We start from the raw sequence: 22,150 nt of genomic DNA on the forward strand, positions 1-22,150 counted from the left end.
TGAGCTAGTTGGTTACTCTGACTCGGATTATGCGGGATGCAAGGTTGAAAGGAAGAGCACCTCGGGCACATGTCAATTGTTGGGAAGATCACTTGTTTCATGGTCATCAAAGAAGCAAAATAGTGTTGCATTATCAACCGCTGAAGCTGAATACATATCCGCCGGTAGTTGTTGTGCACAAATACTTTGGATGAAGGCCACTTTGAGTGACTTTGGAATTAAGTTCAAGAAAGTGCCATTGCTATGTGACAATGAGAGTGCAATCAAGTTGACAAACAATCCGGTTCAACATGCAAGAACAAAGCACATTGATGTCCACCACCATTTCATAAGAGATCACCAACAAAAGGGGGACATTTGTATTGAGAGTGTAGGCACCGAAGATCAACTTGCTGATATATTCACCAAGCCATTGGATGAGAAAAGGTTTTGCAAGCTAAGGAATAAGTTGAACATATTGGATTTCTCAAATATGTGTTGATGCACCCCCACTTATATGACATGCCTCTCCTTCGAGCAATCCAAGGTAAAAGTTGATTGGCATGACATACATCCTTGCTAAGGACATATTTAGTGCATCTAGTCACATTTTCAATTTTATTAGGACCTTTCAAGTGGTTCAATTTTATTAGGCTCATTCATGAAAATCAAATGATTTTGATGTTTATATGGTATCACTATTGCTTCTATGCTTGACTTGATCTAGTGGTAACATATGACATGTTTATGGGCTTGTAAACCTAGTGTTTAATCTAGAAAAAGCACTCTAAGTGTTTAACTCAACATGGTACAAGATAACCCTTATTGGGAGGTGTGAAGAATCTTGTCCTTGGATCAAACCGAGTTAAATATCTTTGCAAATGATCTAGATTGGACCAAATTTGGGAATATGATCCTCACCCCATTGATTGACATTGATAAATCTCAAACTATCTATATTTTAAACCTTTGTGGTCATTGATGACAAAGGGGAAGAAGTAGTGCACAAAGATAGTGAAAACAAGACAACACAAAGGGGAGAGAGATAAAGATACAAGTGAAAGGGGGAGAACTTGACATAAGGGGGAGAACTTGACATAGGGAGAGCAAGCTCATGAACTTGTATGGTGCATTTAAATGTGCATTTCATATGTTTGCTTGCATGGCACAAGTTTTAAATTTCAATATCCATGCTTGTGTGATGTATGCTAGTTGTAAGATTGAATGATGAAATAAAATCACTAGATAACTTTCATTTCCAAGTAAGTGTTACAAGTGGTATATTTTCAAAGTATGTTTTCAAGTGGTATAGAGCTAACCATGGTGCTAAGGATGGTATAATGGTGCACTCCGATTGGTATCATGCTTCAAAGGTCCATCTTTTATACCTTAGCATCATTTGGTAGACATTGTCTCCTATATTTCCTATCTAAGCATATGTGCAAGCTTCAATCCAAACTCTTAACACATATGTAGGGGGAGCAATTGCTACCATTTGGGGTTCATGAAACTTGTCCATATTCTTTTACATATGGTAAATATGCTTGGGCAAGCAACATGAATTCAATTAAATTTTAATTCATATCTTTGTGAAAGGGTTGTCATTACCAAAAAGGGGGAGATTGAAAGCTCTAGTTTGGTTTTGGTGAATTGATGAAACCCTAAGTGATAACCTAGTTTATCAAGTGATCATGAGATAGGTAGCACACTCCAAGTGGTGAAGCAAATGAAGATCATAGCATGATAATGATGATGCCATGATAATGATCAAGTGCTTGGACTTGGAGAGAAGAAAGAGAAAAATAGAAAAGCTCAAGGCAAAGGTATAAATTGTAGGAGCTATTTTGTTTTGGTGATCAAGACACTTAGAGAGTGTGATCACATTTAGGTTTGATAGCCGTACTATTAAGAGGGGTGAAACTCGTATCGGAATGCGGTTATCAAAGTGCCACTAGATGCTCTAACTCATTGCATATGCATTTAGAATCTAGTGGAATGCTAACACCCTTGAAAATGTTTGTGAAAATATGCTAACACATGTGCACAAAGTGATACACTTGGTGGTTGGCACATTTGAGCAAGGATGAAGAAATTAGAGGTGAAAATGAGTTAGTCTTGCTGGTCACTGAGTGACCAGACGCTGGTCTCAGAGAGACCGGTGCGTCCGGTCAAGTGTGGCAGCGAAGACGCTGGCGTCGGTCAAACGACTGGACGCTGGGTCTTGGACTGACTGGACGCTGAGGTCTAGGATCTGGTCCTATTGTCGGACAGCGTAGAGAAAAGTCACTAAGTGACCGGACGCTTGCTGGGTCCGGTCAAGCATGACCGGACGTGTCCGGTCAAAGAAAATCGTTTCTGGAACCTTACTGGAAACGACCGGACGCTGGAGGATGAGCGTCCGGTCAGTTTATGCGCAGCGTTCGGTCAGCTGATGACCGTTGAAATCTGATAAACAGTATTTGAAGCAGGGGACACGTGGCGTGAATCACATGACCGGACGCTGAGGACCAGCGTCCGGTCGATCGGACCGGAGCATCCGGTCACCCCACGTTGTGCCCAGTGAAGGGGTACAACGGCTCTATTTCGTGGGGGCTTCTATTTAAGCCCCATGGCCGATTGAAGCTCACACCTTTGGCAATTTTCATTGACATAGCAACCTTATGAGCTTAGCCAAAGCCCTCCCACTCATCTCCATCATTGATTCATCATCTTTGTGAGATTAGGATAGAATTCAAGTGCATTGCTTGAGTGTTTGCATCTAGAGGTACTTGGTGTTCATGTTTCACTACAGAATTCATTTGTTACTCTTGGTGGTTGTCACCACCTAGATGGCTTGGAGCAGCGAGGATCATCGAGCGGAGAGTGGTGATTGTCTCTGGCTCCGATTGTGGTGATTGTGAGGGGTTCTTGACCTTTCCCTGGTGGAGAGCCAAATGGTACTCTAATGTATTGCTTGTGGCTTATGTGATCCTCATCTTGTGTTGGTTGTGCGGCACCCTATTGAGGGTTTGGCGTGTGAAGCCAATTAGCTCGTGAACCTCCAAGTGGGTGAATCGCCACAACGAGGACTAGCTTGCCGGCAAGCAAGTGAATCTCGATAAAAATCTTTGTGTTCATCATTGATTCTGAGGTGATTGGTCTTCATTGTTATTCATTCTTATGATTGATTGGCTCCTTCCTTGACACGGTGGTATAACCTTCTTGATCACTCTCTTTACATTGTTGCAAACTAGTTGTCAAGCTCTTTAGTGTAGCTAGTTGTGAGAGCTTGCTTGCTTGGTTGGTGTGGCTCTTTAGTTAGCCTTTGAGAGCACACTAACATAGGGTAGTGTCATAGCTATTGTGTGAATAGATACTATCTAAACTAGAATTGTGGTAGGTGGCTTGCACTTTGAGTAGGCTAGCACAACACTTGCTTCGCCTCATAATTGTCTAACCATTTTGTTAAGTGTTGTTGTAGAAATTTTTATTAGGCTATTCACCCCCCTCTAGCCATTAGGACCTTTCAGCCGGTTTCATCCCCACCTACCACGGGCGCAGCCGAGCAAGCAAGGCGGTCAGAGGAGCGGGCTTACACCCGCACGTCACTGGGGCTGGCGCCAGTGTGCGACTCACAACGGGAGGATGCCTCACCTGCCGCTTCAGTCAGCGTGCCCCGAGTCAAAGGTTGTGGTGACTCGTGGGCCAGGCAGGAGCCAGTTGGGTCGACTCCGTGCCCGGCTGAAGTGCGGGGGCGCGGGTCGCAGCCCGGGAGCGGTCCTTGCCCTACGAGCCCATCGACGTCGGGTCTTGGTTTTAGAGTCGCATCGCTTACATCCCGGTACGTCTTTCGTTGTTTCTTTTCGATCTTGCTGTTGAGTCTTTTTTGGAGTATGACTAACCTGTATTTTTTGACAGCGGTCGGACGCTGACGGGGTTGAGCATCGCCCCAACTCCTGTGCAGGAGGTTTGGAGGCCCACCTTGTAGCGTGCCGCGGCGAGCGGCGGGGAGAGCAGGATGGTGGCGGCGAGTCCTTCCCTTCCGGGGGTGGTGCTTCCCAGGTCGGTTGCTAGCACGGTGGCAGTGGCAGCGACGGTGTTGGCGGCGATTCTGGTGGTGATGGCGGAGGCTGCGTCGGAGGTGTCCCTTGCGGCCCCTCCTCCACCGGCTATGGCGGAAGAGGAGAGGGAGATCGGGCTTCCTGCCTCGCCAGGCGGAGGGCCGCATGGCTCACCTTCCCAGTCAGCGCTGGTGGTGCTAGGGGGAGATGTGGCCGGGACAGAGCCGGAATGCCTACCGGTGGCCCGTGAGACTGAGGTGGTGGAGATCACCTCTGACGACGAGGCAGATGACGAGGTGGAGCCACCGGTGCTGTCGCGGGAGCTGGAGGTGGTCTGGTCGGAGGCTGGGCCCTCCAGCGAGCTAGAGGAGACGACCTGGTGTGGCCCTACCCTGAGGACCCGATGAAGGTTTGGTTCATCCTTCAGGATTCGTAGGAGTGTCAGCTCTGGGACATCCTTGGGGGGAGAGGACTTGCCATGGAGTCCGATCTTGCCAAGCTGTCGATGAAGCTTGAGGATGCCCATGAGTGGGTTAAGTTTGTCTAGCGGTTGGTCAAGGTCGACCTATAGCACGCCATGGAGGTGAGTTTCCCACGCTTGTATTTGACCCCTTAGTCTCTTGTTGGTTCCCTCAGCATGCTTGCTTCTCATTTTTGCAGGGTCTACAGGAGATGTCATGCCGCAAGTCCTGTTTCCTCTAGATGGAGCACGCCCGTATGGTCGAGCTTGAGCGTCAGCTGGAGTCCACCCGCCATGAGTCCTAGGACCAGGCGACCGAGGCGCGGACGGTGGAGCAGCTCGTGGTGGAGTGGGCGACTATCACCGAGCGGGGGCTTGAGGCGGCGAAGGCCCGTCAGGCGGAGACCAATGCGGAGCTACGGAAGTCCTTGGTGGACACCAAGGTGGCGCTCCAAAAATCCCTGGAGACCCTCGAGTCGGAGCAGAATGCCCTAGAGTCAGAGCGAAAGGCCTAGTCAGAGGCAGACCAGGAAGTGCTCGCACTTCGGGGCCGGGTGATGGGGACGAAGGTGGCGAACGCCTGGCTGCGCGAGTAGGTGACCCGGCAGGTGGAGGGACTCTCTGTCCTCGAGAACACCCACCTTGATAAGTACCTTTTCTGCTTTTGACATGTTGGTTTCTTCCTTTAGCTTGATTCTAAGCTTGTCGTCCTTTTTCCAGAGCTGGGTGGAAAGGTGGAATCGTTGGAGCGAGACCTAGAGACGGCCAAGGCGACTTTTGGCTGGAATGTGGAGGCGCTGGCCAAGTCCCTTGAAGAGCGACGTGCTCTCGAGGGGGAACTTGACCAGATCCGCAATGTTGCCTAGCTTGTCGTCTCGGAGGTCTTCGGGTCGGCGCCAAGTACCAGCGCGCCCGCCATCCGGCTGGCGGAGGTTCTAGATGAGGTTCGTGCCCTCATCACCCATGGGCTGTTCTATGGTGTGTCGGGGGTGTTGACTTCGGTGGCGATGTACCACTTGGACCTGGACTTCACCACCATCTACAGTGGGTATGCCGATGGCTGTAGCACAGAGGACATCCAGTTGCTCGGGGAGAGCTTGCTGCCACACGCAAGGTTGTTGGCCGAGCATGTCTCCATGCAGTGGGTGATGGATGCTCATCGTGAGGACATGGTCGGAAGCGTGCGTCAGGGGGACGTCGCCCAGCTTGCGGATGGCGTGGAGCCTGGGTCGGAAGTGGACATCGCCCCGCCTTCAACCGAGCCGAATGTCGTCCAGCCGGGGAGTGAGCAGCCCATGCCTTCACCGGTCGCACCGACAGCAGATGCCACCGGGCAGCCCCAATAGCTTGTAAAGTAGAAGTAGATGTAAAAAGTTAAGTTCGTGGGGGAGCCCCCGTGCAAACGTTTTTTGTGTACTTAGTGAATTAGTTTCGTTTTTTGTGATAGAATCACTCCGTTTAGGGAAGCTTGTCCCATTCGTTCCTTGGTTTTACCTTAGCATAATTTTGTTTTTTATTTATTCTTTTTTGCACTTGCCCATTCGTCCCATAGGTTGCAACCTTAGGAGCCCGGGCATGGCTCACGAGGCTCAGCTGCTCGTAACCGTAGGTAGAGGTGGGGTGCGATCAGTCGGAATATTTGAAGCAAAGCTACGTAAGGTAAATTAAAGGAACGAACTACCCTTTCATTCGGGTAGGAAGGAGTTTTACCATATGATAGTAAATGAAAAGAGAGGTGGTAGTGCACCCCCGTGGGGCCCTCGAGCGACCCAGGCCGAAAGTGTTCGGGTCGGGGCGCTTTTATAGGAGCAAACGTTAAGTAAACAATGGTAAGACTGAATTTTAGGGGAAGAAACGACATAGCTATTCCAAGCGTTTGTGAGAACATCGTCGTTGTCGTCCTTCAGTCGGTAGATGTCCGGTCGGATCACCTTGACCTTCAGTTATTCGGATCCTTGCCCGCTATGCCCCCTTTCCTAGCCGCTGCTTCTTCGCCTTTTTCTTCCTTTGGCCCGCCGGCCTGTCGCAGAAGGCGCTTGAGCAGCTCGCGGTCCTTGTAGAGGTGTTTGATGGGGGTAGGTGTGGTTGGTGCATGGGCTCTCCATGAGCTCATTGAAGTGGTCTGGAAGACCCTGCTGGGGCTATTTGCCCGTGAGATTAGTCGTGGCGACCAACGCGGAGTTGGTCGATTGGCAAAGATCTTTTTTGTTCTTTTTGCCCCTCTGCGTGGAGGGGCCCTTCACCTGATCATCGCGCTTGGCCTTGCCTTTGCCTCAGCCTCCGTTGAAGCATTGTAGGAGCGACACTCTCTGGATGCGTCGGACAAAGTCCCATGGTCCCAAGCTATTCGGGCTAGGACTCCGGTCGTCCGGCCAGCGACTGCGCCTAGGGTGTGTTTCACCACTCCTCACGATGGTCCAGCCGGGGTCTATGTCGCCTGCCATTACTGTCGCTCAATGGATGCCATCATCCTGCTAAGACTGATGTTGGTCGCTGATGATGCTGCGAGCGTCTTGGTTCGGCCCGAGCAGCTCACGTACAGGCGGTCAGTGTGGAGAGGGCGCCATGTTAGATCAAGACGCAGATGCAGCTTCCTGTGCCATGCTCGGCGGCTGTAGCGGTGAGCGGATGGAGTGATTCATCTAGTGCGTCCCCACTCCCCTGGTAGGGAGAGAGGCTATGATTCGGTGTCGCGATGCAGAGCTCTCCACCTGTTGAACGGCGGTGGTTTCCACCAGTGCCCGAAGGTTCCGGTGGATCACCTGTTCCTGGGGGTCATTTGGCTCGGGAAGGCTGCGTAGAAGCATTGCCGCAGCGACGATATTCTGATCAGCCTGAGCAAACTGTGGGGGATCATTCCCCCCATCCATGGTGTTGCGCGGGACTCGACGGGCACAACCTCAGGCGCCGCTCGCCGGTTTATGCGCATGGGGCGCAGTGTGGTGTGCCAAGCGTGCTGGCGCAAGCAGCGGCGAGTTTAGCCGCTGTTGTCGTAGCTCCTCACCGTGCTCCTGTGTGAGCGCGGGGGTCTCCGCACGAGGGTCCAGAGGGGTGTGTGTCTACAAGGACTCCGCTACCATCGGTGACTATCCTAGAGCGTCCGCCATAGCGCACTCTCGGGACGGACGGTGGCTAGGCGCCACATCGCCGATGCTGGAGCCATCACTCTCAACATCGTCATCCATGAGGTCGAGGAAACAAGTGGGACATAGCTTGCCATCCCTAGGAATTTGGATGTGAGAGGGGGTAGCGCTGGCATCCTTTGGAGCCCTCGGGCGTACGCATGCACGGGGAAAGCGAGGCCGTAGGGGAACCGGTCGCATGGTGTTCGTAGCGGGGACAACAGGGTCCCTCCGAATAATCGGCGGAAGATAGAGAATAGCAAGTAAATAACAGCATGTGCATTACTCACAGTGGGATTTGAGCAGAGAGTTTACTTAGAATGAAGCACATGCACCTCGTTGTTGAAGTTGTTGTGCGTCCCGGAGCCGATGGAGGGCGCCCCTCCGACGGGTGTCAGAACGAGTGCCTCCTCGCGAAGGTGTAGTACGCCGAGCTGGTCGGCGACGAAGTCCAGGCTTCCAAAGAGGAAGGCCTAGGATGGCTCGAAGACGGGTGGAACCCGCATCCCAACAGGTAGGAGTGCGGAAAACTCCAGTGAGCCGAAGTGAGTCGTATCGCTTGAGCCCGCCATGGAGAAGGTGGCAGAAAAGTGGGCCATCCGATGACCAAAAGTGTTGAACGTACAGCGTCTTCCCGACGATCGGCGCCAACTGTCGGTGCAGAAAGTGACCAACACGTAAATATTTGTAGTTTTGCCATACGTTGTGATCGGAGGTGGCCTAGCACTCAATGACATAGAGTTTATACTGGTTTAGGCAACATGCCCTACATCCAGTTTGAGTCGGTCGGTGACTTTATTCTTGAGCCTAGGTGCTCGAAGTTTGCAGTGGGGTTACAAATGAGAAGGAGAAAGATGGGGGGTACAAGAGGTCCGGTCGGACTCTGGTCAGAGGGACCGAGAGTGACGGGAACTCCGCTATGTGCTATGTGTTCGATCGTGTGCTCGAGGTTTGAACCCGGTGGTTCTATTGTTGTGTACTAGTGAACTTGGTCGATCTGAATCAACTTATCTGTTGGAAGAGAGCGCATCCCCCATTATAGATGAAGGGGGTGGTCTTACAAGTGAGAGGGAGCGAGTGCGTTCGCTGCTAAGTCTTGCTGCCCACGCCGGCGAGTACGAGATGATGGTAGGTGCCCACAATACTGTTGAATGTCATATGCATGTGGGAGGTTGCGTCGTCTTCTTCAGATATGGCAGATGTCGGTACCTGCTATACTGTCGATGCCGAGAGGCATGCAGGTGTTTTTTACCATGTTCTCCTAGCACAGTAAATGCTGGTGCCCACAACACTGTCGATGCCTCAGAGGCACGTGGGGGAGCCTTACCGTATTTATCTGGTATGGGAGTTGATGGCGCCCATAACACTATAAGGGAGAGGAGAGGCCTGAGAGTTAGTCGGTCAATCAGTCCAGTTTCAGTTGAGTCTTGAGCGTAGTAGATGCTGAAACTAATGTAGCAGTTCAGTTGTACCCCGTAGTAATGTATACCCACCGCCACCCTGATCAATCAAAGTTCTCCATCCATGTCGTGCGAGAGTGCTGCAAATCTCAACTGGCTCATCGTCAGTGGCATGCTCATCATGGCACAAAGCTCCAAGGAATGGAAGGAAGCCTATGTGCATGAGAGCCGCAATGACACTCGCCTCATATCGTGCAAATTGGGTTGGGTTGTGTGGTAATGTCAATGTTCCCACGCCTATTGAAGAAGCAAGCAATCAACGTCGCAAGTGGCGGGCAGCAGATGCAAAATGCCAGTGTCTAGCCTATCGTCTAGGTATTTGGGCGGGCCCATGAGTTGCGTGTTGCTCGCAACGTTGTCTGTTGGGCTGAGCCTTTGTTGGAAAGTCGGTCCATGAAGGATCCCGGGTTTATGAACCCAACACAAGGGTAACGGGCTGTGGGCTGGCATGGCCCGTAATTTTGGTCATGCTTAGCGGGCCAGCACGACACAAAAAACGGCCCATAGTGCCATGCTTGGGCCAAAGGCTAGGCCCGTGGCCCTAAGAGGCACGACCTGAGAGGCCCGTGCTTTTCACGGGCCCGTACCGTGCCGGGCCAGGCCAGCCCATATCTCTACAGCAATACTATAAGAGGTGATAACTCCTCTAGTTCTCATTTTCAGCTGATGTATGACTGTATGTAAAATTCTCCCATTAAGCTTTTGTCCAATCTGCCTTCTCTTCCTCCACAATATCATTAGCATCTCCCTAATTTTATCAGCAAGCTCAACTACAGGAAGGTCCTTCTAGTTCTTGATCCAATTATTAAAACATTCAGCGAGGTTGTTGGTTATATAGTCACACTTGATTTTAGGGTTAAATGCACTTCTCATCCACAACAATTTATGATGATTGTCAAGCCATTCCATCACTTGATCGCTAGCCTCTCTAACAAATTTGAAGAAATATTGGAATACTTCAACTCTATATGCTCGAGCTGCAGGATACATCTTCGAAAAAACATCACCCCCAAACTTCTTAATGAAATTCTGCATAAGATGCCTAAAACACTCTCTATGTTCAGCATGAGAAAACACATTTTTAACAGCTTTCTCTAGACCTTTGCATGCATCAGTGCAAATAGCATGAACAGGCAGGTCTCCTATGGCCTTATGCAACTGAGTCATAAACCATTCCTAATTTTTTGTTGTATCACCATCTATGAAGCCAAATGCAACAGGGTACATCCAATTGTGTCCATTTAGAGCAGTGGCTGCTGCTAAGTGTCCACACCATCTACCATTCAATGCAATGGAGTCTATACTAAGGTAAGGCCTGCATCCCTCTAGAAAACCCTCAATACAAGGACTCAAAGCACAAAAGAATCTGTGAAAGTGTACCTTGCCATCAACCATCTTGATGTCAATCTCAAGACACTGTTTGGTGAGTGCTTTAGAACCTCTGCCCTCCAATTGTAGAGCATTTGGAAGCTTTTCTCCTAGCTGCCAAACAACTCTTTCATTGCAATCTGTCTCCCCTTACAAACGGTGTCATAGTGATTTTCACATTTGTGGTCATCTTGCAGCTGCTTCTTCAGTTCTTTTGGGCCCATATTTGGGTCCTTCCTGAGGTGCTTGATACCCCTTGAAGCAACCCAGGCAACAGTGGGTGTAGTAGTAAGTCTCCTCGCACTGGATGAACAATTATGTTGAGCAATTAGAGCTGTAACCTGCATTATTACAGAAATTAGAACATTGTCATAACTCAAAAAAAAGTCATTCATATAACAAAAAAATCTGTATACCATAATAGTTTTCGAATGACGTTGTTTTCGACCATGAATATGCCAAGGGCAATCTGATGCCATGCACTTCCCAATAAACCTCTTTGTGTCTGTTTTCACAGTTTGTAATGCAAACTCTTCATTAATGGCAAACTGCCTCACAACCAATCTAAACTCAACCATGTTGAGGTACATGGTGCCAATATCCATGCATGGTTTGTTAGGGTCATACACCATCACCCTCTCCTCCGGTATTGCATCATCAATAGGGATAGCTGCACCTCTAGTGTCAACATCAGGGACTGTACTACCATTGTTTGCGGTAGCCTGATCATCATTTGAAGTAGAATCAGCAGCACCCTGGCCATGATCATCCTCGGTTCTTAGGCCCAGCAAACGATACAGCTCATCCTCATCGAAAATTTCTAACCTTCCTTCCCCTTCATCATCTTGCCTTTCCTCAATCCGTAATTTATCCCAATTAACGACATGTCCCTATGGTTGTTCTAGAATGCCACCATCTAGAAGCACTAAACTATGCTCAGGCTCCGCATCAAGCCTAAAAAAACACCCATTACAGAGTTAGAACACTACACGCATGCCATACAAGTAGTCGTAGTAAAATATATTTGTACAACAAAGAGTAAATAATGATGCATACCCGATAACTACATCACTCCGATTATAATCCATAGCACAAGCACATAAGAGAATCACCATTTCTTACTCCTGTAAAACCCTAAGTTAACACTATACCCATCGAATCCACAAATCAATCCTGAATATGGGCGACTTGAAGCCTCACCTTAGTTCTGGGGGGAGAATGTTGCCGCGGCTGAGGCTTCGGAGGCAGGCGCGTGTCCTGGACTGCGGGAGCCTTCGCCTGGGGACGACCCGGCCTGACTGCTGGCCGACGGTGCGAGCAGACAGCTGCAGGGTTGGTCTGGGGCGATGCGCAGGGAGCTACAGGACATAGGGAGGGGCGGTGTGCCTAGTGACGTGTGGCCTGTCGACGGTGGCCTGCGGGGACGGGCGGCGGTGGCCGCCGGCGGGCTCCCACCCAAACACCGGTCGAGACGGAGAGAGAACGGGAGAGAAAGGAGAAATTACCGTGACCGTGAGAAGCGGAGCAAGAGGATAAGGTTGAAGCAGACAGGGATACAACGGTCACGCCTGGTCAAAAAAATAGGGTTAGAAATTTACAAAGTTGAAAAAAAATGAATAGTAAAATAGCGTGAAACACACCTTTCATAACAACATTCTGACGAAGTCCACAAACTTAATGACGTTCTAGCGAAGTCCACCCCGTAACGGCAAAATTCCCATTTAAGGACATGCTCCGCCTCCGCACGCATCGCGGCGCGCAGTCAACGGACGCCGTGCCTCCACGCCCCCGCCGGGACGCTATAATTAGGCCTGCCTGCCTGCGCCTGCTCGCCTCGCCAGAAACTGCAGCCACACCAAGCCGTTAGCCGTCTTTTCCCTCATCTCCTCTTGTTGTCCCACGCGGGTGGTCCGCGGTCGGGTGAGTGAGTGAGTGAGCAGCTTTGCTTCTCCATCCATCTCCCCATTCATCCTTCCCTCCCGGCGGTACGAGACCTGACCCCGCAGCGCTAGCTCGTCGGAACGGCAGGTGTCGGCGCGCGACCTGAGAGCACAGCACCGGGGTCAGGCAGAAAAGATGGCTGGAGCAGCGGTGGCGGCGGTCGACGTGCCGGCGGCGGCGGCCAACGGAGGGGCGTGCTGCCACGCCGCCATGGGGCCCGGGTACGCCACGCCGCTGGAGGCCATGAAGAAGGGGCCCAGGGAGAAGCTCGTCTACGTCACCTGCGTCTCACCTGCGTCTACAACGGTTTGTGATTTCTGCTTCTATCATGCGTATAGGACTGTAGCCAGGGGAATACACATGGGACATACGCGTACACCTTGGAGGATTAGTCAGGAGTATTCGCAAAGTTTATTTAGTATACAGGACAGGTGGGTGTTGTTACTAGCATGCAAAGGGACCCTTTTATTTGTGTAAGGGTAATTTAGCTGACAAGAATTGTTCTAGCTTAGATCCCCGATTCTTTTGGAATTCGATTAAATAGGGTTTTCTTCATGTCCTTTGCAAATGATACTACCTGTTTTCATAGTTTAAGACCGCTTTGGTCTGTCAAAAAAATAGGACTATACTTGGGTTCAGTTAGTTTGCAAACTTAGCGGTTAGCGCGTATGAACACTACCTGCTCCAAAACGTTTTCTGTTTATGACAGGGGTCACATGGTTTCTCCTTTGGGGACGCTTACAGATCACACAAAGTCACAAACCATGTGAACACTGCACAGATTAGATGTTTGCCTTGTTGGGAATTTTGTGTTCATGTGGTTACATATGATTTATGCAGGTACTGGAATTAACAAGCCGGATTACCTTGCGACGGTGGATTTGGATCCCAACTCTCCTACATACTCCCAGGTGATCCACAGGCTCCCGGTCACCCACACCGGCGATGAGCTGCATCACTCTGGCTGAAACTCCTGCAGCTCCTGCCACGGCGATCCATCAGCCAAGCGCCGCTTCCTGATCCTTCCTTCGTTGCTGTGAGTATTATCAAATAAATGGAGATGGTTAGATGAATGAATCAATTGGCTGACTCGACTGCTGACCCCGACTGAGAATCTGTGGTGTGGTTTCGATGGTTATTTGCAGGTCAGGTCGTGTGTATGTCGTTGACACAGCGACAGACCCGAGGGCGCCATCCTTGCATAAGGTGGTTGAGTCTGAGGACATTGCTGAGAAGACTGGGCTTGGGTTTCCTCACACGTCTCATTGCCTTGCATCTGGCGACATTATGATTTCTTGCCTTGGGGACAAGGAGGGGAATGCAGCTGGCAATGGCTTCCTGCTGTTGGATTCAGAGTTTAATGTCAAAGGGCGGTAAGTACTTCTCACAGTTTAGGCCCATTGATATTGATGTGTAGCATGTAACTATGGCCAATTACAGAGCATATAGCCTATTATCGTAGTACTACATCATGCTGTTATACAGTTTGCCACATTTACAGTAACATAAGATTAAGAACACACGATGACTTGTATAATGGGTGTAGTTCAAGTAATGTGCTCTGAAATAGCTGCAGATATATGGCAAATTGCTTGACATGTGAAAACCAGACAGATTCATTATGCTGATCTCTGTGTCTTGATTAATTATTAAGTCTTTGCACTTTGCTACATGCAGTTGGGAAAAGCCAGGTCATAGTCCATTGTTTGGATATGACTTCTGGTACCAGCCTCGCCACAAGACGATGATCAGTTCATCATGGGGAGCCCCTGCAGCGTTCAGGACAGGTTTCAATCTTCAGCATGTCCAGGATGGCCTGTACGGAAGGCACCTGCATGTGTACGACTGGCCTGGTGGTGAGCTCAAGCAGACACTTGATCTAGGTGACACTGGACTTCTTCCCCTTGAGGTAATAAATTATTGAAAATGTAGAAAACTGCTGCCAGAATAATTTTGCATTTGTCTATATTTGTTACTTTTGTGCTGTCTTTATTTCTCTGTAAATGCTACCAGAGTAGTATGGTGCTTCCAGAGCCTGTTGTAACACTTCTCTGTTTGTTTGTTTCACCTGCAGGTGAGGTTTTTACATGATCCATCAAAGGACACTGGCTATGTTGGCTGTGCTTTGACAAGCAACATGGTGAGATTTTTCAAGACCACGGATGGATCGTGGAGCCATGAGGTTTGTTCATGCTACATGATAAGTTCTTTCCCACCTAATGAGCTTGATTTTCCAACTTGCTTATATTCCTATGACTGCGCTTGTAGGTTGCTATCTCTGTGAAAACATTGAAGGTCCGCAACTGGATTCTGCCGGAAATGCCGGGATTGATAACTGATTTCGTTATCTCTCTTGACGACCGTTATCTCTACTTGGTAAATTGGCTTCATGGCGATATCAGGCAGTACAACATTGAGGATCCTGCAAAGCCTTTCTTGGCTGGACAAGTATGGGTTGGTGGTCTTCTTCAAAAGGGCAGTGATGTCGTCTATGTTACTGACGATGGTCAAGAAGAACAGTATAATGTGCCTCAAGTCAAGGTAATCTCCCCTCTTGAAACCTTCTGAAACGAGAAGATTTTTATAATTATTACAGTCCGGGTTTCAGTGGTGGTTATGGGTGGTTCACTGTGGAGTTACCAAATACCAAACTACACCACATCCATTTCTACAAACTTTTGCATTGTCACGCTAGAATACTGGCACACTTGGAATCCTAATTAACCATAACACTTCCAGAAATAGGCAAATAGCCAAGATGGAAATACAATGGAATTTTGATTACTCTGATTCACCATATGTTTCTTTATAATCAGGGTCATCGACTTAGAGGTGGACCACAGATGATTCAGTTGAGCTTGGATGGCAAGAGGATATACGTGACCAACTCACTTTTCAGCCGTTGGGATGAGCAGTTCTTTGGTGATGATCTTGTCAAGAAGGGCTCCCACATGTTGCAGATCGATGTCGACACCGAGAAAGGAGGGCTGGCTATCAACCCCAACTTCTTTGTAGATTTTGGCACCGAGCCTGATGGTCCTGCCCTGGCCCATGAGATGAGATATCCTGGTGGGGACTGCACCTCTGATATATGGATCTGAGGTCAAGGATTTGGCATAACAGGCTGATGGAGATCCCCGCTGTTGTATGCACTGTAATTAACATGGTATCCGTGCAGTGTTTAATCTTGTATCGTGACTGTTGCCAGTGGAATAAGGCATGGTTTCATGAGAACTTTAGATTAATAAAAAAAATATCGATTCTAAATTTTCTGATTGTCGTCGGCTCTGCCGTCTTTGCTATATTGTGAGATTTCTGGTACAGCAGGCGCTCTCGTTCTATCAGGAGTGGGTTGCAGCACCAGGACTGAAAGTATTTTTTATCACTATGCACGATTTGGCGATGATAGGACAAGCTCCTCAACCTCCTGTGCGCTAACACTAACGCAAATGCATCGTAACACGGGGCCAGATAAAAGGTCATATTCTGCAGCTGATTAAGTCCGATGTATAACTCTAAACGCAGAGCATTTCATATTGACCATCTCAAGGTTTAGTGTTGAGGTGCGGGGAGGTCACTTGGAGTTGTTCAGTTAATCTCCGGTATAAAATTTATCTCAATCTCTTCTAATACCCACCCCCACCAAACCTAAGAGAATCCGCAATACTAATCCTTGCTAAACGAGGCAAATTTTTAACTCTTTATAATCCACTTAAACACCGTTCAAAGTTGATCATAATGGAAGAAAACAACGAAGGCACGCCCAAGAGGGAAGTTTGCCTCTTATCAACAAAGGTTCAAGGCCCAAATAAGGCATTTACAAAGCGAGGCACAAAGAACGAAAATCAATACAGTGCAAAACCAACGAACGAAAATTAAATATTCCGTTCTGGTTGGGGTGCGCCAGGCTCGGGCAGTAGTGCAACGCCCGAGCGACACGCGAGGACCCCAGTAGCAAGCTACTGTGGTGGGCCCTCCCCCACAAAAAATAAATTTAATATCGAAGTGGGCGCATGGCCCACATATCAGATATTAAACTGATAAGAACAGATACTACACTTGATCTTAGCCAAAAGGCCGAGAAAGGTATGAGTTGCTCGGCTGCCCAGGGGTCTCCTCTTATAGCGTTCCTCTGGCTTCGCTCGTCCAAAGCTTCCGAGGTGGGACTAACAGAGTTGCGCTCGGCGCAAGCACGGCGTGCGTTCTTTAGTACCAGGCGTCGGTGCTGCCCAGACAGCGGTGGAAATGGGCTCGCTAAGGCCCATCAATAGCTAGCCCACCAAAGAAGAGAATCCCTTGGGTGTGGAATTCGCTCCGTCTCCCTCCGTCCTACCTACCACTTGGCTTCGTCAGAGTTTGAAGCGGCCATGCTGAGCCATGCGGCCTCCGCGTCCCGCCGACGCTCCTCTCCCGCCTCCGCGCGTGCAGGTCCGCCTCCCACGCGCTCCAGTGCCACGCCCTCCTCCTCACCTCGGGCCACCTCGCCGCCTCCCCGCTGCGCCTCCTCGCCCTCGCGTCCGTCCCCGGCGCCGCCGCGCTTGCGGACGCCGTCTTCGCACGCCTCCCGGAGCCCGCAACTTAATTGCATTCGCCGGTCAATAGACATGGAATCCAGTCCTCTTGCATCATCGACTCTGAATGAACTCTGCGTCATGTCACGCTGCAACTTTTGATCAGCTTAACTCTGAAACCAACATTTGAACATAGCACCTGACTTCATCAATAGCTACACCACCAACTTCAGTTAGGACTACAGGCTTGCAGCCAAGCACAGAAGCTAGACTGCTAGAGCTACGTGCATCAAGAACAACTCTGAACTCTGTGTGGATCTTTTGTTCATTAGAGCAACGCTACTAGTTGTTCTTACAACTGCATGCTGATTGCTGATAGGAATCCGTCCCTGAATGTCTGAATGCTCTCTGAAAATAGTAGATTTCGCACATATGGATGGCAGCATATCAGCAAGCACATCGGGCTCTGTCTCTGCTGTGCAAGCATGGTGCAAGCAGTCTAGCTTCAGCACGCCAGTGGTTTGCAAATCGCAACTTCGCATTCGCGAATTGCACATTTGTGCAAGCATGGTGCATTTCGGTGCTTGCCAATGCCAATAACGTGAGCTAGTGGACTGGGCTTAAATGGCTTGCGGGGTAGAGACGAGCCCACGAACAGAATAAGCCCAAGAGGCCAGATTTATTGGCTACAAGGCCATGCTACATGAAGGCTCCGTGGGTCCCACTGGTGTAACCGGGCCCGCCGCAACAACAAAGCGCTACGCAAACACGACTTAGCAACCACAAGATGAACTCCATTATTTGCTCCAAAAAAAAAGATGAACTCCATTCTCTCTCTGAAAAAAGGATGAACTCCAATGTCGGTAATTTTACTTGAATGAAATATCTTAAGTCGGCACAGGAAAATATCTCTCTGTGGAAGACTCGAAAATACTAGGACCGATTTTTCTATTTTCATTATTTTGCTTGATGGTAGGTAGCAATTTATAATTCACTTTAAATTTACCCTATATAAGAATGTTAACGTAAACTGTCTCTTATGTAGCCCAATGTAAAATGCATCATTATAAGTTATTGTGTGTTCTTTAAGGCTAAAGTCATGAATTTACCAACGGATGATTCCACGATTCTATGACTGATGCTAGATCCAATATGGTAGAGTTTTCTAAATTGTCCATAGCATGGTAAAAAACTGAATTTTCTTAAACAACTTTAGTGTTTCTTTGCAACATAAAAATAGTATAGAGTTCGATTTTACTTCTTGTTCAACTAGAACCCATTAATTTCCCAACGACCTTCAGAGTTATGGATGGTCTATTTAAATTAAGAAAATATTTTTCTCAATTATGTACTTATGTTTCTTCTTTTTAACTACTTACTTACAGTTTTTTTATAATAAGTAAATAGTACTATAGAGTTAGGTTTTACTTGTTGTTCAAGTTAAACCCATTAATTTACCAACCAACTTCACAATATGCAAGGACTATTTAAGTTAAGAAAATATTTTCTCAATTATCTTCTTTTATTTGAGAATAAGTTTAACAAAAAAACATAACATCAACGGAGTGAGCTCAACCGTTGTAACTGATATATCAAAATGGGATATCAATATCTTTTCTATGGTAATTTGCCGTTAGGCTGTGTTTAGTTCCTTAAAAAGTGCTACAGTAGCCATCGCATCGAATCTTGCGATACGTGCATGGAGCATTAAATGTAGACGAAAAAAACTAATTGCACAGTTTGGTTGGAAAATCGCGAGACGAACGTTTGGAGCCTAATTAGTTCATGATTGAACACTAATTGCCAAATAAAAACGAATGTAGACGAAAAAAAAACTAATTGCACAGTTTGGTTGAAAAATTACAAGACGAACGTTTTGAGCCTAATTAGTCCATGATTAAACCCTAATTGCTAAATAAAAACAAAAATGCTACATCATTTAAATTCCCAAATTTCACGAACTAAACACCGCCTTAGTTTATGTATCCAGCCAGGGGATTTTTTTTCTTGGCGCCTCCAGAGGGCGAGATATTTTGTGCCGAGCTGGCAGCCACATCGCCATCCTTCCGAAGTCCAAAGCCGCGAGAGGCAAGGGCGCAACAAAACCCTAGCCGCTTTCCCATTCCTTTCTTAAACCCCAAGCCGCGCCGCATTCGCTCGCCCCCCGTCCCGCCGCCTCTCCTACTCCGACCGCATCTCCCCCTCAGGTATGGCTCCATTCAGCCGCCTTCGTTCCGCTCGATCCGATCTATCGTCTCTAGTAGTCAATTGTAGCGGTGGATCTCGTGTTGCGCTTCGGTTCCTTTGCGGTTGGCTGTTGATTCTTAGATGGGGGCAGTGGGGAAATGTCCGATCTATCGTTTCAAGTAGTCAATTGTCGCGGTGGATCTCGTGTTGCGCTTGGGTTCCTTTGGGGTTGATTCTTATACGGGGCAGTGGTGAAAAGTTGAACCATTGGGTTGAGGGAAGCCCGATCCTACGCGCTCCGGTGAGAAGGGTCGTGGCTCGCCCTTCGCGAGGACGGCGAGGACCGCGTATAGAAGCGCTCCCGCTCGGGGGAGGTCCGCGACTGGGATCAGTGCCCCGCCCCGCGAGATGACGGCGGCGCCACCGTGTTAGGGGAGCAGCGGTTCAGGCCCTCGAGTCGGCTGCTTCCTCTCTCGTGAGGCGCCCGCGTGCGGGGCTAGCGGTGGCTACGCACCCCATTCGTTGTGCGCTGTGCGAAGCCAGCAGCAGATCCAGTTTTAGTATATATAACAATGTATCTTTGTTGGGGAAATGTTTTGGTTGCTGTGAATTTTAGGGTTCCAACTGCAGTATGGTAGTTTTTCATGTATCCTCGCCCGGAAGGAATCACAGATTCCCATCCTGTCTATTAGGAGGTTCGATTGGTTTAGGTTTGTCTCCATTGATGCATACTAAGGTAGTTGTAGGTGCTATTTAGATACGTTCCCTGCAATGATTGAATTAGAAACATTTCTTGCAATACCATTTCTGCATCACACATTGTTACAGTGCCTCGTTCAAGGTCCTAACTGCTGTTAAGAGTTTGCTCGTGCATGCCCCGCTGAATTTTCGTAATCTTCCCGTATGTGCAGGTTTAGTGTTCAAAATGGCGGCCTTCAACAAGCTCGGTGGCCTTCTAAGGCACAGTGCTCTGGCGAGCGGTGTCGCTGCTAGCTCTTCTCCTGCAGTGTTCAATGCTGCTCGGCTCATGTCCACCAAGCTATATGTTGGTGGTTAGTTTTTGTTGTCTTGTTTCCTCTAATATACAAGCAACCTATGAAACTGTCACTTTTGTTTTATGTTTATTAGTGTTCTTTGGTTAGGTCTTTCATGGGGTGTTGATGACGTGAAACTGAGAGAAGCGTTTAGCGGCTTTGGAGATGTTACTGAAGGTCTGTATATACATTTGAATGTTACCATGATGTGTTAGTGGCTGTCTGAATAATATTGCTTCATTTTCCTCTGCTGTTGTGTTGTGGTTCACATTCTGTCTTAAAATGGCAAATATTCATGTTGCAGCGCGAGTGATCACGGACAGGGATACTGGGAGGTCAAGAGGCTTTGGCTTTGTTAACTACACCAACAATGATGATGCCAATGCAGCTATATCTGGAATGGATGGCAAGGCGAGTACCTCATATGATCTGTTTCAAGTAGTCAAACATATACCTCATATGCTCTGTTTCAAGTAGTACCATGCAGAGGAATTCATTTTGATTTGTGCTATAGTGTCCTTGAAGTTTTTATTTGACAAATTGTGCACTCTTTTAAGGTGTCATTGTATATTGCATTCATGTTGCTCGCAGGAAATTGATGGGCGGCCGGTACGTGTCAACATCGCTAACGACAGACCTGCAGGGAACCGCGGTGGTGGTGGCTATGGCGGTGGCGGTTTCGGAGGTGGTGGCTATGGTGGTGACAACCAAAGCTATGGTGGTGGCTATTAAGTGCATTAACTGTCAAGATATTTGAAATAATGAACTTTAGGATCTGGCATGGGGCTCATGTGAGGCCTTGTGTTTTGCTATTTGTGTTATGTTATTGTTGGAACTCCTAGATGCATAGACTGAGCCGCAGAATCATGCCTATTGGTTTTGGTTGCTTTGAAAAGTGCAAATGCAAGTAGCATGTATTTCCATCGAGTGGATACATAATTTGCACACATTACCTTAGGTGGCTATCCTTTGCAATGTGTACAGGAGTATTACATGAAGTATTTGCGATTTGGAATTCGTTTTGTTTTTCAGATGCTGGAATTACTTGAAATTTTGCTTGGCTACCATGGTTAATGGTGGCTTATGTGTTTGATCCTGAGTTTTATGGTAACTTTCGTCAGTGTAGACACCGAATGCCCCTCTTGAGCCAATTTTATTCCACTGGGGTTCTCAATCCGTCCTGTCTGTTCTCATCTATTGAACTTTTTTCAAAGTAGAGGCGTTCTCATCTATTGAACATTTCTCGGCTGTGCTACAATAACCATTCTCAAAAGTAGGGGCGGATGTGCTACAATAACGTAGCATTCATATAGAGGACTAAAGCCAATTTAATTTAAACCAAACCATTGTCAGGTTTAGGCCAATTCTAAGGCTCTCTTTGGAACAAATGAGAAATAGATGAAGTTAGAGGATTGGAATATTATAGAATTTTTTGCTATGTAACTCTTTCTAACGAATGATTAGGTTTCAACAAATCCTACAAAATTCATATGGAATGATGATTTGGTAGTTGGTACTTAACAATTTTTTTGGGGGAAAAATCATATGGAATGATGATTTGGTACTTTACAATTTTGGGAAAAAAAATTCTACTAAGAGATTGAAAATTATGTCAATTCTATGAAGAGATCGAACAGATCTTCCACAATTCTATGAAGAGATTGAACATTACGGAAAAATTTTCTTGTGCCACTCATTGATCATTGAACTCGTTTTTTTTCTATTAAACTCTTCGTACATTCTATCCAGGCGTAGTTCGTGTAGTTTCCATCCATATAATTTAAAATGTTAGTGTAGTTTCTATCCATAGAATTTAAAGGCATCTAAAGAACTCATTAATGGGGTGTTTGGCAGGGCTCCTCTTGAGAGGCTTCGCAGGAGCCACAATTATGGCTCCTCCATAACGGCTCCGGCTCATCTGTTTTTCCACTGAAAAACGGCTCCTCCTGCAAAATGTTTGGTAGGGCTCCTCCGGAGGAGCCTGTGGCAGAACCGTCCGAAATAACACGCTTTCGAATGTGCTCGTCTTCCACTAGACACTAAGCACT

At 47.9% G+C, this 22,150-nt stretch overlaps 1 protein-coding gene, 1 non-coding gene and 1 pseudogene across 2 annotated transcripts; 2 read left to right on the plus strand and 1 right to left on the minus strand.

Moving 5' to 3' along the window:
* The first annotated feature begins 12,112 nt into the window (after positions 1-12,112).
* LOC136459692 (selenium-binding protein 1-like) lies at positions 12,113-15,637 on the plus strand (annotated as a pseudogene).
* A 626-nt stretch (positions 15,638-16,263) lies between these two features.
* LOC136462158 (U2 spliceosomal RNA) lies at positions 16,264-16,460 on the minus strand. The gene has a single exon (XR_010760676.1). It is a non-coding gene; the product is annotated as a U2 spliceosomal RNA (small nuclear RNA).
* Positions 16,461-18,955: 2,495 nt separating this feature from the next.
* On the plus strand, positions 18,956-21,119 carry LOC136459693 (glycine-rich RNA-binding protein 2, mitochondrial-like). Its single transcript, XM_066459535.1, has 5 exons — positions 18,956-19,088; positions 19,980-20,120; positions 20,211-20,279; positions 20,407-20,513; positions 20,694-21,119. Exons 2-5 carry the CDS (start codon positions 19,994-19,996, stop codon positions 20,832-20,834), a joined length of 444 nt encoding a protein of 147 aa, XP_066315632.1. The 5' UTR covers positions 18,956-19,088; positions 19,980-19,993; the 3' UTR covers positions 20,835-21,119.
* The last annotated feature ends 1,031 nt before the right edge of the window (positions 21,120-22,150 follow it).

The sequence above is a fragment of the Miscanthus floridulus genome, chromosome 6 (genome assembly GCF_019320115.1).
Source record: "Miscanthus floridulus cultivar M001 chromosome 6, ASM1932011v1, whole genome shotgun sequence".
Classification (NCBI taxonomy): domain Eukaryota; kingdom Viridiplantae; phylum Streptophyta; class Magnoliopsida; order Poales; family Poaceae; genus Miscanthus; species Miscanthus floridulus.

Bases quoted from the DNA above. Each gene is read 5' to 3' on its own strand.
- LOC136459693 (XM_066459535.1), top strand. From the start codon at position 19,994: ATGGCGGCCTTCAACAAGCTCGGTGGCCTTCTAAGGCACAGTGCTCTG. The intron at 20,121-20,210 runs GTTAGTTTTTGT...TTCTTTGGTTAG, and splicing joins CACCAAGCTATATGTTGGTG to GTCTTTCATGGGGTGTTGAT. The intron at 20,514-20,693 runs GCGAGTACCTCA...TGTTGCTCGCAG, and splicing joins TATCTGGAATGGATGGCAAG to GAAATTGATGGGCGGCCGGT.